Here is a 22,314-nt window from a genome sequence, read left to right as displayed (position 1 = left end):
ACACATGGAAAGGCTTTTTTAAGAAATGCCCTGGATATCAACCACGCAGATAAAATTTCACAAACACAATGAGCTAAATTAGTGAAATGAGTGAAAGATGCCAGACACGAGAGTATATAACATGATTCACACAAGCTCAAAATTAGGCAATCCTAAATTATATTATTTTACTATACAAATGGAAGTGACTAGGAGCTCCCTTGTGGTACAGTGTGGTAACGACCTGGCATTGTCACTGCTTCGGCTTTGGGTGGCTGCTGTGGCGTGGGTTCGATCCCTGGCCCAGGAACTTCCGCATGGCCAAAAACAAATGAAGGTGACTACACTACACAGAGAGGCACGAAAATGACACAAGTAAAGATAGTAGCTAACCGGAGCAGGGGTGGGGGTGGGGAGGGTCACCATCTGGATGGAGCACATGGTGAGGGTGGGGCTTCTGGCTGGCTGGCAATTTTTCTTGATCTGGGTAACAGGAAAAATATACCTGTATATTCATATTATCATTCTTTAAACTGTACACATACGTTTAATGGCTTTCTATGCACGCTTCATAGAGAAAAATACGAAAACAGGAACCACTTATGAACTTACTAAACCAGGTCAGTTCTTTAATACCACCTAGTAACTTTGAAAACTCAAAATGCAGTCAAGAAAAGCAGCTATTTCAGCCATGCAAATTAATTCACTACTGCATCTGCATTGTTTTAAAGGCTTTCCCTTCCCTGGTCCTACTCCAAAGGCTATTTTTAAGCAGGTCTTAATTAATTGTGTAACAAAGCTCATCTAGTAAAGAATTCAATTGCCATCTCTGACTACAGCTAATACTGATGTATGGCCTATAGGAAAGTACGAGAGTAAATCCTAAGCGTTCTCATCACAAGGAGAAAACTGTTTCCTTTTTTCTTCTCTTCGTTCTTTTCCTTTTATTGTATCTGTGTGAGAAGATGGCTATTAGCTGAACCTCTTGTGGTGATCGTTTCGCAATACATGTAAATCAAAGCATCATGCTGTATGCCTTAAGCGTACACAGTGATGTATGTCAATTATTTCTCAATAAAACTGGAAAAAAAGGAAAGGAAAAAAAGCTGCCACCTGCCAGCTCCCTAAGTGAATCCACAGGACAGCCACTGTTAAAGATTAATCTAGTCAGTGTGCTCCAATAATCAGACCTATATGAAGGGCTTTAAAATGCTATAATTACTCTCATCAATTTTTAAGGCCCAATGCATCCTGAAACGGTAATACAGCAAAACCTTATGAAATGTGAGGCACTTCATGAAACCTGTATGCTTTTGGTCTGGCCCATTATCATTATAACACCTTAGTCTCTTGATGAACTATCCGAGCATTAGTGAGAATTAAAATGCAGTGGCAACTGACAGTTTTGTGGCAGGGAACCAAGAAGCTTAAAAAGCAAAAGCTATGGTTAAGTGTGACTGTCTTATACAATTATGCTTTTAGAAAAGTATGTTTATCCTACTCGGTCATAAAAAAGCACAAACTAATGTCATTTGCAGCAACATGGATGGAACTAGAGACTCTCATCCTAAGTGAAGTCAGTCAGAAAGAGAAAGACAAATACCATATGATAATCACTTATATCTGGAATCTTATATATGGCACACATGAACCTTTCCACAAAAAAGAAACACATGGACTTGGAGAGCAGACTTGCGGTTGCCAAGGGGGAGGGGGACGGAGTGGGATGGACTGGGAATCTGGGGTTAATACATGCAAACTATTGCCTTTGGAATGCATAAGCAATGAGGTCCTGCTGTATAGCACTGGGAACTATATCTAGTCACTCGTGATGGAGTGTGATGGATGATAATGTGAGAAAAACTGTGTGTGTGTGTGTGTGTGTGTGTGTGTGTGTGTGTGTATTTGTATGTGTGACTGGGTCAGTTTGCTGTACAGTAGAAAATTGACAGAATACTGTAAACCAACTATAATGGAAAAAATTAAAATCATTTTTAAAAAAAGAAAGACAACTATGTATATCTTACTTAAAGAGGATGACACAGACAACCTCATAAGCCTCCTGCAAAGTTACTTTACTAAATAGGATTCCGCCTGTAGTACCTAAGGACTGCTACAGAATTCTCTTACTTTAATAAGACTTATATTATCATATTAGATTATTTTATACCTTAAGATACTATCTTTTTGATACTTTAAACACTATAGTTCTTCCATGTACAGCGATTAGATTGCATAACTAGAACCATGTTAATAACTTTTTTCCAGGAGTTCCCGTTGTGGCGCAGTGGTTAACGAATCCGACTAGGAACCATGAGGTTGCGGGTTCGATCCCTGGCCTCACTCAGTGGGTTAAAGATCCAGCGTTGCCCTGAGCTGTGGTGTAGGTCGAGGACACGGCTCGGATCCCACATTGCTGTGGCTGTGGCGTAGGCCAGTGGCTACAGCTCCGATTGGACCCCTGGCCTGGGAACCTCCATATGCCGCGGGAGCGGCCCTAGAAAAGATGAAAAGACAAAAAAAAAATAAATTAAAATAACTTTTTTCCACATTAACTTTTGTTGAAAGTTCGTGTGTTTTGCAAACGCTCCATCAGTGCTTCTAGGGGAGGAACTTTTTTCTTCCATGTAAGTTTTCCTCTTTTAAAAAGTAGAGGATTGGTAGCAATGACACAGTCCTGAAACTAAAATGAGATTTAATTACAATTCAGATTAAGAAGTGAGGCACTGGATTTGCAGCAACATGGATGGACCTAGAGATTATCATACTAAGCGAAGTCAGTCAGAGAAAGACAACCATCATATGAGACCATTTATACGTGGAATCAAAAAAATGATAAAATGAACTTATTTACAAAATAGAAACGGACTCACAGACAGAGAAAAAAACTAATGGTTACCAAAGGGGAAAAGGAGAGGGATAAATTAGGAGTTTGGGGTCAGTAGTTACACATACTAAATACAAAACAGGTAAACGACAAGGGACCTACTGTATAGCACAGGGAACTATATTCAAAATCTTCTAATAACTTATAATGGAAACAAGTCTGAAAAGTATATATACACATATATATGTATACACTAAAATTATGAGAATTATTCCACTCAATTTTTGACTGTAATTTATGCAATGGCTTTTTGTGATTTTTAGATAAGGAGACACTTGTAATGCTTTATTACTGTAAAATTGTCTTAACCAAAATTTGGTGAATTTCACTAGTCAGTCTACTTCACATTTTGCTTATGATTCTAAATTGTCTTAAGTCATGTCTACAGCGTGTTCTTGTCCTTTAATTTGGTGAATGTACTCAAATTCTCTCTTACACCCATATGTATATAAAAAAATATATATATATGTGAATCATTTTGCTGTTGCTATACACCAGAAACTAACATAACACTATAAATCAACTCTATTTCAATTTTATTTATTTATTTGCTTTTTAGGGCCAGATGTGAGGCATATGGAAGTTCCCAGGCTGGGGGTCAAGTCAGAGCTACAGCTGCCTACCTACGCCACAGCCACATGGGATCCGAGCTACATCCGTGACCCACACCACAGCTCACGGCAACGCCAGATCCCTAACCCACTGAGCGAGGCCAGGGATCAAACCCACATCCTCATGGATACTAGTCGGATTCATTTTCGCTGTACCACGACAGGAACCCCTATATTTCAATTTTTTTTTAAAAAAATGAAGTCCCCTGGTGGTCTAGTGGCTAGGTAGGACTCAGTGCTTTCACCGCTGAAGCCCAAGCTCAAACCCTGGTCTGGGAACTGAGATCCCACGTCAAGCCGCTACATGCCGCACAGCAAAAAAAGAAAAAGAAATGAGGCACTAATATTCAGAATTTGGCAGATTCCTTTTACTGTTTTCCATCCTTCTTTTCCCTTCTCTGCCAAATTTGTAATCTCTAGCACATGTTTCTGTATACAGACTGTCAAGTGTAGGTCAATTGACCTTATTATGGAAATAAAAGAAATGCTTACCAATTTTAATGCATCCTATGATAAAACCACAATGATAAAGTTCATATTTGAGGACAGAGTTATCTTTGTGGAACACAGATGTGATCAGATCATTTTCTGTTTCTAAAATACTCATGGCTCCTGCAACATGTTTTTAAAACTTTCAACACAGGAAGACTACTTAATGGGCATTTGGCACAAGTGTGGGCCAGGAATTATAAAATACTCACCAAAGTTTTTGAATAGGAAAAAATATTTTAAAATGTATACTAAGGATGATGATAATGATACTACTACTTTTTTTAGGTTTCCTCAATGAGAGGGATGAGACTGTTCATACTTGGAGTTCCCATTGTGGCTGAGCAGTAACGAGCCCAACCAGTATCCATGAGGATGCAGGTTCGATCCCTGGCCTCGCTCAGTGGGTTAGGTATCCAGTGTTGGTGTGAGCTGTGATGGAGGTTGCAGATGCAGATTCGGCTCGGATCTGGCATTGCTGTGGCTGTGGTGCAGGCCAGCAATTGCAGCTCCAATTTGACCTCTAGCCTGGGAACCTCCATATGCCACACATGTGGCCCTAAAAAGAAAAAAAAAATTGTTCACACTTTTGTGGAGTTATCTATATCTGACTTGATGACAAATAGCTTAAGCTGTGGGTCTTATTCCACATCCAGTTGGTTTCATTTCTTAGCATTTTTTTTTACATAGTGGAAAGAAACACTAAATTCATAAAAATTAAGTTGTCAAGAATGGCAGCAGAGATTATTCCAATCAGGACCAACTACTAAGGTACAAAGAAAGTAAAAAAAAAAAAAACGTAAAAAAAAAATGTAAAAGGCTTTTCCAAAAACAGTGTATTAAGCATTAAGCTTCTTTAGATAACCAATAAGGACCTATGATATAGCACAGGGAATCATAGTCAATATCTCATGATAACTTATAATAGAAAAAAATCTGAAAAATAATATAAACTGGAGTTCCTGTCGTGGCTCAGTGGTAACGAACCTGACTAGTATCCCTGAGGACACGGGTTCGATCCCTGGCCTCAACCAGTGGGTTAAGGATCTGGCATTGCCAGCAAGCTGTGGTGTAGGTCGCAGACATGGTTCAGATCTGGCACTGCTGTGTCTGTGGCATAGGCCAGCAGCGACTGCTCAGATTCAACTCCTAGCCTGGGAACTTCCCTATGCTGCAGGTGAGGCCCTAAAAAGCAAAAAAATAAATAAAATTAAAATTAAAAAAAAAAAATATATATATATATATAAATCGAGTGACTTTGTTATATACCTGAAACACTGTAAATCAACTGTACTTCAATTTTAAGTATTTAAAAAAGAAGAGTTAAGCTTCTGGTGTGTAAATACTCTGCCAAGGAAGGAAGAATAAAACTAAACAATGACCCTAAATATCAGATTAAGGTACTTAGGCAAGTCTAGATTTTTGCCTTTACACACACACACACACACACACACACACACACATACGGAGTTCCCTCATGGTGCAGTGGGTTGAAAACCTTGCATTGTCACTGCTGTGGCTTGGGTTCAACGCCTGGCCCGGGAATTTCTATATGCCATGGGTGCGGCCAAAAAGAAAAAAAAAAAGTACAACTTAGGTAACTTGTGAAGGTATAGTGTGCCCTTCAAAATAAGTAATCTATAAAATCATTTAATGCTCTTGCAGGAAAATGATTCAAGTTAAAGTACAATTAGACCTCGAATGAGAAACAGAAAAGTCCTCAAAGGCTAATCTGTATTGCTTGAGTCTGGGGAGAAACAGAAAACCAGTCAGAGGAAAAAAAAAAAAAAATGTCAACCTTGCAACAGCTTTCCGGGTGGGTCACATTTAGGTTTAAAAACTTAATAGGTCTTTTAAACACACACTGCTTGTATGAGGAGGCATATAAATTGATGTATTTAGCTCATTTCCCTTCATGGAAACCACCTTCTCATTTTTTTCTAAAAAATCACATGATGCTTCAAACTAGAAAACCCTTTAAAACACCAGAAAAGAAATTCCAATCTGAGAATCATGTTTCTTTCAATCCCTAACCAATATGCCATTAGACATTTAGCTGGGGGGGGGGAGGCTGAACAGTAACTAATTAAGTGAATTAGTTAAACACTAACAAGAACACAGGGGAGGGGAGGGGGGAAGGAGAGGAGAAACCTCATGCGAACCTGAAGTACTGCTTTAGCGATGCCACAGCTGCATGAGGGCTTACGTATCGGCAACAGCCTACAGAAAGAAAGCAGCACTCAAAGAACTGGAGCAGGGCTCTGGTATGCACCACAGGACTTGAAAATCGTTCCGTTTTTAGAATGTATTTCGGTTTATACAGTTTTACAACACGAAAAACACATATACAAAAAGTCAGCACTCTACCTAGCACACATCAGCAGATACTCATCCTGTGATTTTTTTTAAAATTTACAGTGTTGTGTCAATTTCTGCTGTATGGCATAGTGACCCAGTCATACATATCCATACACACACACACACATATTCTTTTTCTCCTACTATCTTTTTTCCAATTTTTCCCCAGCTTTTTTTTCTTTCCTTGCTTTTTAGGGCTGCACCTGTGGCATATGGAGGTTCCCAGGCTAGGGGTCAAATCGGAGCCACAGCTGCCAGCCACAGCCACAGCCACAGCCACGCCAGATCTGAGCCACGTCTGCAAGCTACACCACAGCTCTCAGCAATGTCAGATCCTTAACCCACTCTGGGAGGCCAGGGATTGAACCCACATCCTCATGGAGCCTAGTCAGGTTCGTTAACTGCAGAGCCACAAAGGGAACTCCTCCCCCAGCTTTATTCGATGTAATTGACATAACATTGTGTAAGTTTAAGGTGTACAATGCATTGATTTGATACCCACATATATATATTTGTCTTTTTGCCTTTTCTTGGGCCGCTCCCGCGGCATATGGAGGTTCCCAGGCTAGGGGTTGAATCGGAGCTGTAGCCACCAGCCTACGCCAGCACAGCAACGTGGGATCCGAGCCGCGTCTGCGACCTACACCATAGCTCACAGCAACACCGGATCCTTCACCCACTGAGCAAGGCCAGGGATCGAACCCACAACCTCATGGTTCCTAGTTGGATTCGTTAACCACTGAGCCACGACGGGAACTTCTGATACCCTTATATATTGCATGGTGATTATAGTTAATAATATTGTATTTTATACTTGGAAGCTGCTTAGAGAGTAAATCCTAAATGTTCTCATCTCAGACTACCTTTTAAATGTTACCTTCGTACAGTGGGAAAATAAAAAAAATTTTAAAAAAAAATGTTACCTTCATTCAACAGCACGTACTAAGAGCCTGTTGTAAGCCACTTGTCACTTCCATACCTGCACCCTTTTCCCTTCTTGTACTGGTTCAGCCATTCTGAATGGTCCCGCAAGCCATGAACCCTTGTGAAAAATATGAATTCCATCCACCTCTATGTTTGAGAATACATCACCGCTGAATGTGTCAACGTTATTATCATCACCCAGTAACGAATCAACTTTTTTAGGACCTTTCCTATGGATCAACTTGTGCTTCCACGTTGCTTCTATTTGGCTTTCCCACTGACCCCAAGCCAGTCGTTTCACCAAACTCTGGTCAAGCAGCCCTCCCATCTAAGTCCTGGAGAGTATCCTGTTCCGTATGCTTTCATGTACTTAGTTTGGCCCCTGGGATGCTTATTCGGGGCAACTGTTCCATTAACACACATCTGAACAGCCATACGGGGTGTTAAATAGGGAAATATCTCTCTGGCTGTAGATAAATAACTACCCTTTCCGGAAGCCTCTCCTCTCATGATCATCCCCCAGAAGCTCCCGAACGTTCCCATGATGTAGCAGCTGGAATGCTCAGAGGCGCCAGGACACTCCCCAGAGCTGTATCGGACATCCGATCTGGCAGGTCACTGCCCATGTCGTTTTGAGTGTCACCCCGGCATCCATTTCATCTAAGGACTGATTGCTTTGGTTCCACCTCACAGCACGTTAAGATGGGAAGCTGTCTAATAGGCAGGAAGGACAACAAAGAGGAAACTTTCTATCCCAGCTCTGCTGAGAGCTAGACAACAAAGGAGGTGCTGAGAGAGGTGAATTAACAGAACTGTAAAAACAGTAACACATCCATGATGCGTACTATTAAAATGAGGGTTGTGAGAATACACAGGAAGGTGGGCAATGGAAGGATGGGAAAAGGCGTTGGAGATAAGCATGAATCTAGATTCTAATACCACCTTCGAACTCCTTGGTTCCCACTGGACACAGCTCTGTGCCCACTGGGCTGTAGATATTTGCTTGACCTTTTATGCCTTCTCTTCCCAACATCTGCTCTAATCTGGAAATTCCTCCACCCAACCCACATTCATTACCAGGGGAGCCTGGATACTAACTGCCCGGGTGACCGGTCTTAGGAAGAATTACTTGAGGCGTACGATGCGCTATCTGCAGACTCTCGCTGTATGAGATCAAGACAGAAACAAAGTCGAGGGGTGAGATTTGACAACGCTGCTGAGAGGGTTGTCCCTATGAAGAAAATAGCCCTCAAAAAAAAAATAATAATAACCTGGAGTTCCTGTCCCTGCGCAAGCAGAAACGAATCCGACTAGGAACCATGAGAGGTTGTGGGTTCGATCCCTGGTCTCGCTCAGTGGGTTAAGCATTGCTGTGAGCTGTGGTGTAGGTCACAGGCGCAGCTTGGATCTGGCGTTGCTGTGGCTGTGATGTAGGCCGGCAGCTACAGTTCTGATTAGACCCCTAGCCTGGGAATCTTCATGTGCCATGGGTGCGGCCCTAGAAAAGAAAGAAAAAAAAAAGAAAAAAAGAAAATAGCTCTCTGTCCCATTATTTGCTCTTCATTCCTTCCTTCTCAAATTTATACATGCATGGGATGGGCAAGAGGACTGGGAAATGTAATGGGTAAGGAGACCCTGCTCTTAAATGTACATCACACTCTAGAACATTGAGAAACCCTGCAGCTGGCATGATCCTGTGTAATAATTTGTATTTATTCCACTCCTGGGCATCTATCCCGAGAAAACCATGGCTCGCAAAGATACATGTACTCCAGTGTTCATTGCAGCACTCTTTGCAATAGCCAAGACATGGAAACAACCTAACTGTCCATTGACAGAGGAGTGGATCAAGAAAAGGCGGTACATATACACAATGGAATATGACTCAGCCATTAAAAGGAACGAAATACCGGCATTTTTAGCAACATGGATGGACCCAGAAATGATCATGCTAAGTGAAATCAGTCAGACAGTGAGACATCAACATCAAACGCTTTCACTGACATGTGGAATCTGAAAAAAGGACACAATGAACTTCTCTGCAGAACAGATACTGACTCACAGACTTTGAAAAACTTATGGTTTCCCAAGGAGACAGTTCAGGAAGGTGGGGGGATGTGCTGGGGTTGTGAGATGGAAATCCTATGAAACTGGATTGTGATGATCATTGTACAACTATAAATGTAATAAATTCATTGAGTAATTTTAAAAAAAGAAAGGAAACACATGCAAAAAAAAAAAAAAAACTTGTACTTATTGTTTTGGAGGCAGCAATGCTCCAGTTTCTCAGTACTAAGTCTGCATTGTTTTTTCTCTATTACTCTCCAAAAGGAAGTTGAGGATAAGAGATTAGCAATTATTCTTTGGCAGGGGAAATCCTTCTAGAGAGGAAATACCAAGTAGGAGATTCTTCTTGGATTCATGGAAATAGTGTGATGTCGTGGAGAGGAAAATGAGTTATATTCAAACGAGTGATATTCAAATATTTTATATGTATATAAAATCTAGGGATGGTTCTTAAAGAAACATACCCGTGCACCCATTGTATGTATGTTATTCACTGCAGCACTGGAAACAATAAGGTCCGGTAATGGGAGAATAAATAGTACAAGGAAAGAAGGAGACTGATGTGTTCTGAAACAGAAAAATCTCCCAAACTTATTATGTGAAAAAAGCAAGTTACAAACTAATAAGTAGAATTTTTTAATTAAAGAGTGTGTCTCTGTGTTAACCGGATAGAAAAATAATGGAAAGGGTCATACTGAGTGATTTCAAAGGGCAGTCTGGCGTGGGAAGGAGAGGGGGGATTTTCACATTTTATATGTGTGTATTGTTTGAATCTTCAACAGTGAGGTGTATTTATGTGTCATATAAGTGTTTCTTAAAAGAAAAACAATGATAATGCAGCTAGAAGAAGAGACACAGGACATTGCAAAGGGAAGACTTCCATTCTGAAGGGCAGACCACTGGGGTATTTAGAAACAAAACAGGTGACAGTTTCTGGCAAATACCAGGAGAAAAGCACTAAAAGGAAGACGGCTTACTAAATTTTTAAGCAAAATTCGATGGGAAGAAGTCTTTGACAGATCAGATCCATTGTCCAGCATTGAGAAGATTCAGATTCCAACCCTAGCTCCATAACTTACTATTTGTGTCACTTTGGGCAACTGCCTTAATCCTGTGGATTTCAAGTTCTTCATCTGCAAAACGAGAGGGTATGAGCACGTATGATGTTACAGTCCTTTCCAATTCTCATGCTCTACCACTTTAGCAATAACTATTTGTGGGTCATTTATTACATTGTGCTGAATGACTCTGGAGAAGACCTTAAGCTTTGAGGAATTCCAAATGGTATTTTGATTGCACAGTTATCAGAGAACACTCTTCTGGCAAGATCATAAAATGGTACTACCAATCCTTAGAAAAAGCAAGACTCAGCTCAGCAGTTGACGTATATAACACACCGCTTCTGGTACATGGCTAACTAGACCTATACCAACATGGCCCCAGTATCTGGGGTATCTGCTAGCCAGACGCTGGAAACATCCGGTTCACACTCCTGAAACATTACAGCAACCCTTTCCTCTACCTCAAAATGCCATAAATGCCATAAACTGGAACAAGGTGAAGTTAAAAATAATCCACTCAGGATGTATTAGAGGGCAAATGGACTCTGATTTTTTTCTTCCTTCAAGAGAGGATCAAAGGGGTTGCACTAATTAGCAAATAAGTCGGGGGCTTCCAGATTCAGCTCTGGCAAGTAAGCAGCTCAGAAGCTGCCTTGGTGTACCCCAGAAAATAACACCATGCTGTAAATTAACTATACTTCAATTAAAAGAAATAAATAAAGTTAAATTGTTGCTCCCATTTGTACAACAAGAAACAACTAGACCATCTGAAAGATCAATAACTTTTCTTGGACCCACCAGAGAATTAAGGTTGCAAGGGAAACCACAAACTTCCCAGATCTGAAAAGAGGGGCTTGTCCTAGCAAGACACAGAGAGATCTGCTTACCTGGAGTAGAAAATGCAGGAATCATAACTGGTAGGGACCCTTCAATGGCAACTGTGATGGACTGTTGAAGGCTGAGGGTGGACTTGTGTGAGAATCAGAAACTCCTGATCCTATGCTTTGGCAGGTATTGTCTTCAGGAACCCCACCAAGCGCTCAAAGTGAAAGGCTAAGAAAGATTCCTCTCCTGCCTCGGAGGAGGAGGAGAAGCTAAGACTTATCACTGTGAAAGAGGCCCAAGCTTTCCCTATGACAAAGACCTATGCTCCAGGGGAAAATACTTTGCTGGAGCCTCATCCCTGTGGGGGAAGGGCATTCTTCCAGCTCCAGCCCCCATCCCAGCCTTCCAGTCTCACCTAAGGGAAAAAAGCAAAGTCAATAGGGGCCTGGGTTTCCAAGAGATGGGTTGGGAATGCTGAGGTCAGGGAAAGGAGTAAGGGGGCAGGGAGAACAAAAAGCTACACCACTGGATTCTATCTTGTGAAGGTCAAAGATACCAGACATGGGATTTAATCAGAAGATTGTTAAAAAAAAAACAAAACAAAAACCTGCTCCCCCAAACCATACCACCACATCAAATAGGGCTCCCATATACTTAAGAACCATGGATTACAGCTGCAAGACACAGAATCTCTCTCAAGGAGTTGTATTTAAGGAAACTCAAAACCAAGACGGGAAACAAAAACAAGGACACAACAGGAATTTAACCCCCTGGCGTGAATAATTACACCAAACAGAAACACAGCCCGCCCCCCACCCCCACTTCTAGAGAGTTTAACATAAATCCTAACACAAGGGAATTAAACTAGAACCAGTCACTAGCATAAGTGACTACTTAAATTAGTAGTTTAAGGGAATTAAGCTAAACCAGAAATAGAAAAACCGCTGGAAAATGCCAAATACCTGGAAATTAAGCAACATATTTCCAAATAACCCATGAGTGGACATTCTGAAGTCAATGAAAACGAAACTACAACATAAAATTTGTGGGATGCAGAGAAAGCATTCATTAGGGAAATTTATAGTATTAAATGTATATATTGGAAAGTCTAAAATCAAAAGATCTGAACCTCACCCAAGAAGATATACAGATGGCAAAGAGCAAGTGAAAAGATGCTCAGTATCATTTGTCATTAGAGTAATGCAAATTAAAACAAGATCCCAGTACACTCCTATTAGAATGGCTCACATCCAAAACACGGGCAATACTGGAGTTCCCGTCATGGCTCAGCGGAAACGAATCCAACTAGAGACCAGGAGGTTGCAGGTTCGACTCCTGGCCTCGCTCAGTGGGTTCAGGATCTGGCATTGCCGTGAGCTGTGGTGTAGATCAAAGACGTGGCTCAGATCTAGCATTGCTGTGGCTGTGGCTGTGGGTTGGGCCGGCAGCTACAGCTCCGATTCGAGCCCTAGACTGGGAACTTCCATATGCTTCGGGTGCGGCCCTAAAACGCAAAATAAAAAATAAAGGTATTTGACTTCTGCATAACATCTGGCATTAGTAAATAAAAATCTTTAAAACAGTAAAAAAATATGGGCAATACCAATTGCTCACAAGGATGTGGAGGGAGAGGAACTCTCATTCATTGCGGGTGGAAATACAAAATGGAACAGCCACTTTAGAAGACAGTTTGGCATTTTCTCACAAAACTAAACATAGTTTTTCAAGTAATCCAGCAATCGCACACCTATATATTTACCCAACTGACTTGAAAACTCATGCATATAGGAAAACCTACACACAGATGTTTATAGCAGCTGTAGTCATAATTGCCAAAAACTGGAAGAAATTAAGATGTCTTTCAGTAGGTAGGTGAATGAATAGACAAACTGTGATATATTCAGACACTGGAATATTATTTGGCAGTGAAAATGAATGAGCTCTCAACCACAGGCTTGGAAGAACCTTAAAAGCATATTGCTAAGTGAAAGAGGTTGACCTGAAAAATCTAGGTACTGTATGATTCCATGTATCAAGATATTCTGGAAAAGACAAATTTAGGAAGATCAAAATGGATCAATGCTTGCCAGAGGCTCAGAAGGAAGGAAGGACATTGAATAGATAAGATACAGGGGATTTTTTAGGGCAATGGAACTATTCTGCATGATACTGTGGATACATGTCACTATGCATTTGTCAAAATCCTTAGAGCTTTACAGCACAAAGCTGTATGCAATTAAAAAAAAAAAATCCCAGGATGGAATGCAGAATGTGACGAAAGAACCTAATTATATTACAAATATGTGAAAGAGCCTCACTAAAAGGGGTAGAGGAAAAAGACGCTGAGTCAAGTACCTGGAAATGAGTGGCATTCATAAGAGTAAAGGCAAAGGCTAAGGGTTAACAATTTGAAACTCCATGTTTATATCCTGGAAATGAACAGTTAAATAATGGATGGTGGAGGGTGGGAGGTGCATTTCTCACTACCTGGAAAGGAAGCTTACAAACAAGCAAGGGAAGAGGCAAGAATGATCCATGTAGGAGTTTCGTGGTGCAGCAGAAATGAATCTGACTAGGAACCATGAGGTTGCAGGTTCGATCCCTGGCCTCGCTCAGTGGGTTAAGGATCCAGCATTGCGGTGAGCTGTGCTGTAGGTCACAGACACGGCTCAGATCTGATGTTGCTGTGGCTATGGTGTAGACCAGCAGCTGTAGCTCCAATTGGACCCCTAGCCTGGAACCTCCATATGCTACAGGTGCAGCCCTAAAAAGCAAAAAAAAAAAAAAAGAATGATCCATGTCATAATGGATTGGAATTAGAGATATCCGTATGATCTCATGTTTACCTTAATATAGACACAGATGGTTACATATAGTTATGCATACATACATAGGTCAGTATATACATGTATTTATATTTCCTTACTGAGAGGGCCTAGAAGCAACAATCCTCCAATACAAGGAAAAAAAAAAAAAAAGCACACCCAGTGCCCAGATCTTGGGTTCTAATACCAGTCTCCACAGAAAGGAACCAGAGCTCCTTGGAGAAGTTGGCTGGTTCTCGGACTGAGGAAGGAGACAGAGCCCATTCAAAGAGTTCCAGATGCAAAGCTAGAAACTTTGAATAAAATAAATAATCATGGAATTATAACCCCAAGTAGTAAACAAATGAGTCCCTACTGATATAAACAAGTGATTGAATAAATAAATGGGAAAGAAGAGAGAAATTTCCCATGCGGAACAATTCCAAATAGTTTCGGTAGACACGTCACCCTCAAGGAGGTGGAGCAAAACTTGCTCAAGTGCAGGCTATGCAGTGACTTCCTTCCAAAGCACACATTATGGAAGGGATGAAGAAAAAAAAAAAAGTAATAACTTCACAGTGGAGAAACCTGACAAACACTGCCTCAGCCTCAAGGTCAACATCAGCAGTAATGGATGAGTCATACTGGCAGCGGCATATACCTTTGATATGATGTGATAAGAATTACACTTCACCTTCAGTCTTCCTCCCCCAAACCCCAGTGGAAGTATGAGAAAAACATCAAACAAAGCCCAACTGAGGGACATTCTATAAATACCCGGCCAGTAATCCTCAAAACTGTCAAGGTCACCATAGACAAAGCGGCTAAGAAACCATCACAGCCAAGGAAGGGGAAGCCCGAGGAGACAAAGTGGTGGGGAGGAGTTCCCGTCATGGCTCAGTGGTTAACGAATCCGACTAGGAACCATGAGGTTGTGGGTTCGATCCCCGGCCTTGCTCAGTGGGTGAAGGATCCAGCGTTGCCGTGAGCTGTGGTGTAGGTCGGATCCCGTGTTGCTGTGGCTCTGGCGTAAGCCAGCGGCTATGGCTCTGATTAGACCCCTAGCCTGGAAACCTCCACATGCCATGAGTGCAGCACTAGAAAAGACAGAAAGACAAAAATAAATAAATAAATAATAAAAAAATTTAAAAAAATAAAAGTGGTGGGGAATCCTGCATGAGACATTAGGCAAAAAATGAAGTATACCAGAATAAAATGGATACTTTACTTAATACAAATACACACACACACACACACACACACACACACACACACACACACACACACATATATATACACACACATAGAGATATATATATGAGAGACGAGAGGGCATACGCTTTAAAATCTGACCAGGGGAGTTCCCATCGTGGCGCAGTGGTTAATGAATCCGACTAGGAACCATGAGGTTGCGGGTTCGGTCCCTGCCCTTGCTCAGCGGGTTAACGATCCGGCGTTGCCGTGAGCTGTGGTGTAGGTTGCAGACGCGGCTCGGATCCCGCGTTGCTGTGGCTCTGGCGTAGGCTGGTGGCTACAGCTCCGATTCAACCCCTAGCCTGGGAACCTCCATATGCCACGGGAGCGGCCCAAGAAATAGCAACAACAACAACAACAACAAAAAAAGACAAAAAAAAAAAAAATCTGACCAGGTATGTTCCCATTAAAGGAGCCTAAAGGAAGCCTTTAAGCCTGTGGACCATTATCATAGGCTTCATTTAAAGGGTTCGGCATCTAAAACCGGTGAGGTTGATGGTCCCACAGAGCTTTTGATATGAGCTACTTCTTTTCCTCCCAAGCTCAAAAAACAGCAATGACAACTGCCACTCTCTTAGGCTAAGTGTTTAGGGAAGTTCATGGGCGATGGTTCGATAATTGCTCGAGATGATGATGCTAAGTTTTCTCCACGAGCTGGACCCCAAGAAGCTTTCTGTTTCCCCCTTAAGGAATATCATGATTTTTTTTTTTTTTGTCTTTTTGCCATTTCTTGGGCCGCTCCTACAGCACATGGAGGTTCCCAGGCTAGGGGTCTGAATCGGAGCTGTAGCTGCCAGCCTACGCCAGAGCCAGAGCAACGCAGGATCCGAGCCGCGTCTGCAACCTACACCACAGCTCATGGCAACGCCAGATCCTTAACCCACTGAGCAAGGCCAGGGATCGAACCCACAACCTCATGGTTCCTAGTCGGATTCGTTAACCACTGAGCCACGACAGGAACTCCCCATGATATATATATTTTTTTAACAGAGGAGCAGAACAAACAAAAACTGTTTCATAACTTAGACGGTGGATTTTGTACACCATCATGTTTTTCATTTTAAAAGAGGTTTGTTTTTTTTTTCCCTTCCCTGGGACCTTAGGAGGTTTTGCTGAGGCTTGCAGGGGTGGTCTGGGCATGTTCTCACTAGCAAGGGGGAGATGGCCTGCTCCTACTCCACCTGGGCTTTGAAGTCATCTGTGATGCTTCTGGCTTATTCTCCATGTCAAATCGGCCCTATTGATCCCCACTCAGAAATTTCTCGAGCACTTATTAACTATACTTATCATCCGTCCCTGCTGTCTTAATTCAGGGCCTTTGCGCTTTTGCCTACACTGTTTGTTTGTTTTTGTTTGTTTAATTAATTTATTTTGCTTTTTAGGGCCACACTCACAGCATATGAAGGTTCCCAGGCTAGGGATCTGAATTGGAGCTACAATGCCGGCCTACGCCACAGCCACAGCAATGGAAGATCCAAGCCTCACCTGTGACCTACACCACAGCTCACGGCAATGCCAGATCCTTAAGCCACTGAGTGTGGCCAGGGATCGAACCCACAACCTCATGGTTCCTAGTCGGATTCGTTTCCACCGCGCCACGATGGGAACTCCTGGATTGTTTTTTAAAAAAATGAACAGTTCAACCGGTCTTCCAGTCTCCAGTGTACTCTTTCCCTGAATCCATCCTCCACTCGGCCATAAATTCTCTAAAACACAAATCTGATCAGATCATTCCTCTGTTTTTAAACCATTTGATGACTCCTTGGTTACAAGATAAGGTCCCAAAGCACACCTAGAACTGATCTCCCACCCTATCTGCCCTCTCCACCCTGGGAGCCTCAGGCTGCAGACAGGCAGACGGCTTCTGGAGTAGGAAAGACGCTGCTGTGTGCCTTCACTTGGGCGGCTTTCTTTGCCAGGAATGTCTCCTCTGTGTGTGGCAAAGCATGCCAGGTAGAAAGACAAGGAAGTGAGGGGAGGGAGGACATCCAAGAATAGTACTGCAACAGCACAGTGCTGGGCTCGTATCTAGATATTCCCATAAAACACCGAATAAGTGAATGAACTGCCGACCAGGAGTTCCAGGCTGCGAAGGCGGGCAAGTGAGAACAGATGCACTATGAGAACAGCTCAGAATGTGTTCCTGTTACTCAAGCCCTTTTTCTATTTTCCCCTCTCCTCCCCTTTTTTTCAGGTCTCTGTGTTTATGTTTCCTCTAATTTACAGACTACTATAACACTACCTCCGATGCATTTAACCATGCCATGCATAATTTATTTATTCATTCCTCATAAATCAATCCCTCGAGCCATCTGGAAAACAAGAACCACTTCTACGGCCCTTTCAAGCTCCTTTTAACTAATCTTTTTAGTACGTGCCATTGTGCCTGGTATAAAATGTAGATTTTATGCACAGTTTCACCACCAAGTATCAAGGACTTTATGACCTTTTTTTCCTGTTGTTGTGTTTGTTAGGAAATCCCAAGTGAGAACATTTAATAAAGTGCGAACAATTTAAAAGCAAAGCAGGAAAATTCTATCACCATAGAGTAGTGTAAGTGGACTGATTTTTGTGTGTGGCTCATGGAAAACAGCCTCATTATTATATGGTCAGACGTTGGGAAACCACAAGGAGTAATTCCCCTGTAAAGGCTGCTGAAAAGCTGGTAAAGGACTATGCAGGTAAAACCACATTCCAGTCATAAGCAAGGTCAAAAAATCCCATCTGTCTCCGTTTTCTAGTTTATTTAAATGGGAATAAGGGATAGTCGCCCAATTACCTACTGAGAGCAACGTGAACACACAAGAAGTCACATGGCTGCTATGAGAAATCAATTTCTCTTAGAAGCAATGATGATGGAGTTCCCATCATGGCTCAGGGGCTAATGAATCCGACTAGCATCCATGAGGACCCAGGCTCGATCCCTGGCCTGGCTCTGTGGGTTAAGGATCCAGCATTGCTGTGAGCTGTGGTGTAGGTCACAGATCCACATCCATGGATTCAACCAACGACAGTTCAAAATATTTGAAAAAAAATTTTTCTGGAGTTCCCGTCATGGCACAATGGAAACAATCCGACTAGGAGCCATGAGGTGGCGGGTTCGATCCCTGGCCTCACTCGGCGGGTTAAGGATCCGGTGTTGCCGTGAGCTGTGGTGGAGGTTGCAGACACGGCTTGGATCCCGCATTGCTGTGGCTGTGGTATAGGCCTGTGGCTATAGCTCCGATTCGCCCCCTAGTCTGGGAACCTCCATATGCCGCAGGTGAGACCCTAAAAAGCAAAAAAAAAAGAAGCAATAATGGCAATAATGATAATTAGGCTAAACCACTGTGGTTTAGCCAGAAGCCTTAAGTAAAGGTAGCCAGTTTAACTTTATGGCTACCCTAACTGACCACCTCCCTAGAAACCAGTAATTGGTACAATTGACTCACTATGGTTATAATCACACAATAATGGAAGTAATACACACATTCCTTTTATATTAGTAGGCAAATGGGAAAAACCATCAAATACCAAACCATGAGTACCTTTCTTTTTTGAACTTTAAATTCAGCGGCTCTCTTCTACTGTCGCTGCCCTGAGGTATCTTTACCAGGCAAATGTCATGTCTGCTTTTGAACCTGTGGTTTTCCACACTGGTACATTCACCTATACCAAGCTGGTCACCTCCCCTCAGAGAAGCCTTCCCTGACCTTTCCAAAGAAAGCCTTACTCCCAGGTTATCATCTATTGTCATTCAGTTTATTTCCATCCTAGGACTTATCACAATGGGGCAGTTAACTCGGGAATCTGTTTATTTATTTAGTCATCTAAATCTAAATTCCAGATCGGCTTGGCTCTTATCTATGTTAAGCCTGCCTCTGTATCCCCCGTGCCTATAGGAATGCCTGGTTTATAGCAGGTGCTCAAAAAGTGTCTATCCAATGAGTACACGAGGGAGTTTGTCCTCATGATTCAAACTTCGTAGCACGATATTCAAGACCCCAATTTACTTAATTGGGCTTATAGTCTGTCTTTTTATTCTTCTGTATAGTATGCCTGTTAGCTCTGTAAAAGCTTCTATTCTGCCTTGAATGCTCTTCTTCCTACCAAATAATTTAACTTTCGAGGTCCTTCTCAGACACAACTTTTGTGCGAAATTTTTTCCAATCCTACACACACACAGAATGAATCCTCTGCTAAGTTCTTATAAGAGCTATAGCACTTATAACATACGGTTGTAATAGAAGTAAAATAGTAATAATAATAATAATAATAGCTAATTTTCATTGAGCATTAACTCCATGCCAGACACATAAACACTTTATATGTTATCTCTTTTAATCCTGAAAACAACTCTAAGAGGTAGGTACTCTCATAAGGTAAGGTATTTAGTGTTTGGCTAGCTACAATCACGTTCGAGAAGTCATGGATGGGAGTTCCCGTCGTGTCGCAGTGGTTAACAAATACGACTAGGAACCAAAAGGTTGCGGGTTCGATCCCTGGCTGCACTCAGTGGGTTGAGGATCCAGCATTGCTGTGAGCTGTGGTGTAGGCCGCAGACACGGCTCAGATCTGGCTCTGGTGTTGCTGTGGCTGTGGTGTAGGCCTGTGGCTATAGCTCCAATTTGACCCCTAGCCTGGGAACCTCCATATGCTGCAGGTGCGGCCCTAAAAAAAAAAAATAAAGACAAAAAAAAAAGAAGAAGTCATGGATGGTGCTTTAAAGCCTTGATAATTCCCAGAACCTAGCAAAATATCTTCAATGTCATATGCCCTTAATACAACTTTGCTAAATAAGAATTCTGACAGTTGGAGGAGTTCCTGTTGTGGCTCACGGGTAGCGAATCTGACCAGTAACCATGAGGATGGGGGTTCAATCCCTGGCCCCACTCAGTGGGTTAAGGATCTGGCATTGCCCTGAGCTGCAGTGTAGGCCACAGACAGAGCTCAAATCCCGAGTTGTTGTGGCTGTGGTGTAGGCTGGCAGCTGCAGCTCCCATTTGACCCCTAGCCTGGGAAATTCCATATGCCTCAGGGCAGCCCTAAAAGGAAAAAAAAAAAAGAAAAGGAATTTGGACGGTAGTTTCTTGTCCCCTGACTTCACTTTAAGAATGGCAATGCCAATCACTTGAAGAATGAGACAATAGTTTTAATTATTTGAACTTAATCTTAAACTGATACACTCCTTTCTAAATACAATAAGAAACTCAGAAGTCACAAAAGGGTGATATACCTAGTCATATAAAAATTTTAAATATTTGGGAGTTCCCATTGAGGCGCAGCAGAAACAAATCCGACATGAACCATGACGTTGCGTGTTCAATCCCTGGCCTTGCTCAGTGGGTTAAGGATCTGGTGTTGCCGTGAGCTGGGGTGTAGGTCATAGACGCAGCTTAGATCTGGTATTGCTGTAGCTGTGGTGTAGGCCAGCAGCTACAGCTCCGATTAGACCCCCTAGCCTGGGAACCTCCATATGCCGCAGGTGCGGCCCAAGAAAAGAGAAAAAATAATAACAATAGCACAAAAAGCTTCTATAGAAAATAAGATAATCAGCCCATTAGAAAAGTAAGATCATGTGAACAGGAAACTTGCAGAGAAAGAAAGTGAAATGGCTAAGAAACATAAGAAAATACGCTCAACCTCATGAATTTTAAAAAGTAAAAATTAAAGCATAATAGGAATCTGTTTATTCATGTAATCATATTGTAAGGATGAAAAAAGGATTATAATATTCAGCACCAGTAAGGCTGTTGAGAAATAAGCACTCTTATATACTCATGCTACAGAAATACTTTCATACACTTAAAAGAGATACACACACACACACACACACACACACACACACACACACACAACGCTGTCCACTGCAGCACTGTTTGTAATAGCAAAAGACTGAAAGCAAATAAAATGTGTATCACTAGAAGCTTGGTTAAGTAAACTATGGTAAAGCTATACCATGAAATTGAAGGCAGCCATTGAAAAGGATGCCATTACTGGATAACCAAATAATCAATAAGGGGAATTCTCATTTGATAAATATATTCCAGATAACAAAAACCCAATTATAGGAGTTCCCGTCGTGGCTCAGTGGTTAATGAATCCGACTAGGAACCATGAGGTTGCGGGTTCGATCCTTGGCCTTGCTCAGGGGGTTAAGGATCCGGCGTTGCTGTGAGCTGTGGTGTAGGTTGCAGATGTGGCTCGGATCCTTTGTTGCTGTAGCTCTGGCATAGGCTGGCCGCTACAGCTCCGATTTGACCCCTAGCCTGGGAACCTCCATATGTCACAGGAGCGGCCCTAGAAAAGGCAAAAAGACAAATAAATAAATAAAGATAAATTGTCAGAGTTCCTGTCATGGTTCAGCGGTAATGAACCCGACTAGTATCCATGAGAAGGAGGGTTCAATCCCTGGCCCCGATCGCAGGCAGCAGCTGCCGCAGGCTGAGGTCACAGAGGCGGCTCAGATCTGGCATTGCTGTGGCTATGGCATAAACCAGCCGCTGCAACTCTGATTCGACCCCTAGCCTGGGAACTTCCATATGCCACCAGTTCAGCCTTAAAAAGGTAAAAATAAGGAGTTCCCGCCGTGGTGCAGTGGTTAACGAGTCCGACTAGGAACCATGAGGTTGCGGGTTCGATCCCTGGCCTTGCTCAGTGGGTTAAGGATCCAGCGTGGCCGTGAGCTGTGGTGTAGGTCGCAGACTCGGCTCGGATCCTGTGTTGCTGTGGCTCTGGCATAGGCCGGTGGCTACAGCTCCGATTGGACCCCTAGCCTGGGAACCTCCACATGCCGCATGAGCGGCCCAAGAAATGGTAAAAAGACAAAAAAAAAAAAAAAAAAAAAGGTGAAAATAAAATAAGATAAAGATAAATTGTCATCAGCAGTAATGATACCTTCTATTTCTCCATCTAAGGGAGGCACATCATCTCTCATGGAGAAATCCATAGCTGTCCCTGGTATGTCCATCAAGTCTTCATCACTGGAGCTGCTCTGGAAGCTATTGAAACTTCCCTGCTGAAAGCCCCTGTTATCCATGGCTCCTGTGCAGAAAGAAAAGCAGGAGGCTTATTAC

General features: G+C 42.3%; 1 protein-coding gene across 6 annotated transcripts in view; it reads right to left on the bottom strand.

Annotated features, from left to right (window-relative positions):
- CLCN5 (chloride voltage-gated channel 5) overlaps positions 1 to 22,314 on the bottom strand; it is a 203,043-nt gene that overhangs the window by 40,655 nt on the left and 140,074 nt on the right. For 4 of the 6 annotated variants that reach the window (NM_214139.2, XM_085006329.1, XM_085006322.1 and 1 more), the window contains 1 exon segment: positions 22,136 to 22,282. In NM_214139.2, coding sequence (NP_999304.2) covers positions 22,136 to 22,282 — 147 coding nt within the window. 6 annotated transcript variants of the gene reach the window in all.

This window comes from Sus scrofa, chromosome X (genome assembly GCF_054392235.1).
Source record: "Sus scrofa isolate SSC_HxYL_T2T_F1_AM1 chromosome X, Sscrofa_HxYL_maternal_Yorkshire_Landrace_v2.0, whole genome shotgun sequence".
NCBI lineage: Eukaryota > Metazoa > Chordata > Mammalia > Artiodactyla > Suidae > Sus > Sus scrofa.
Note: the sequence above shows the minus strand (reverse complement) of the source record. Positions and strands in the feature narration are given on the sequence as shown.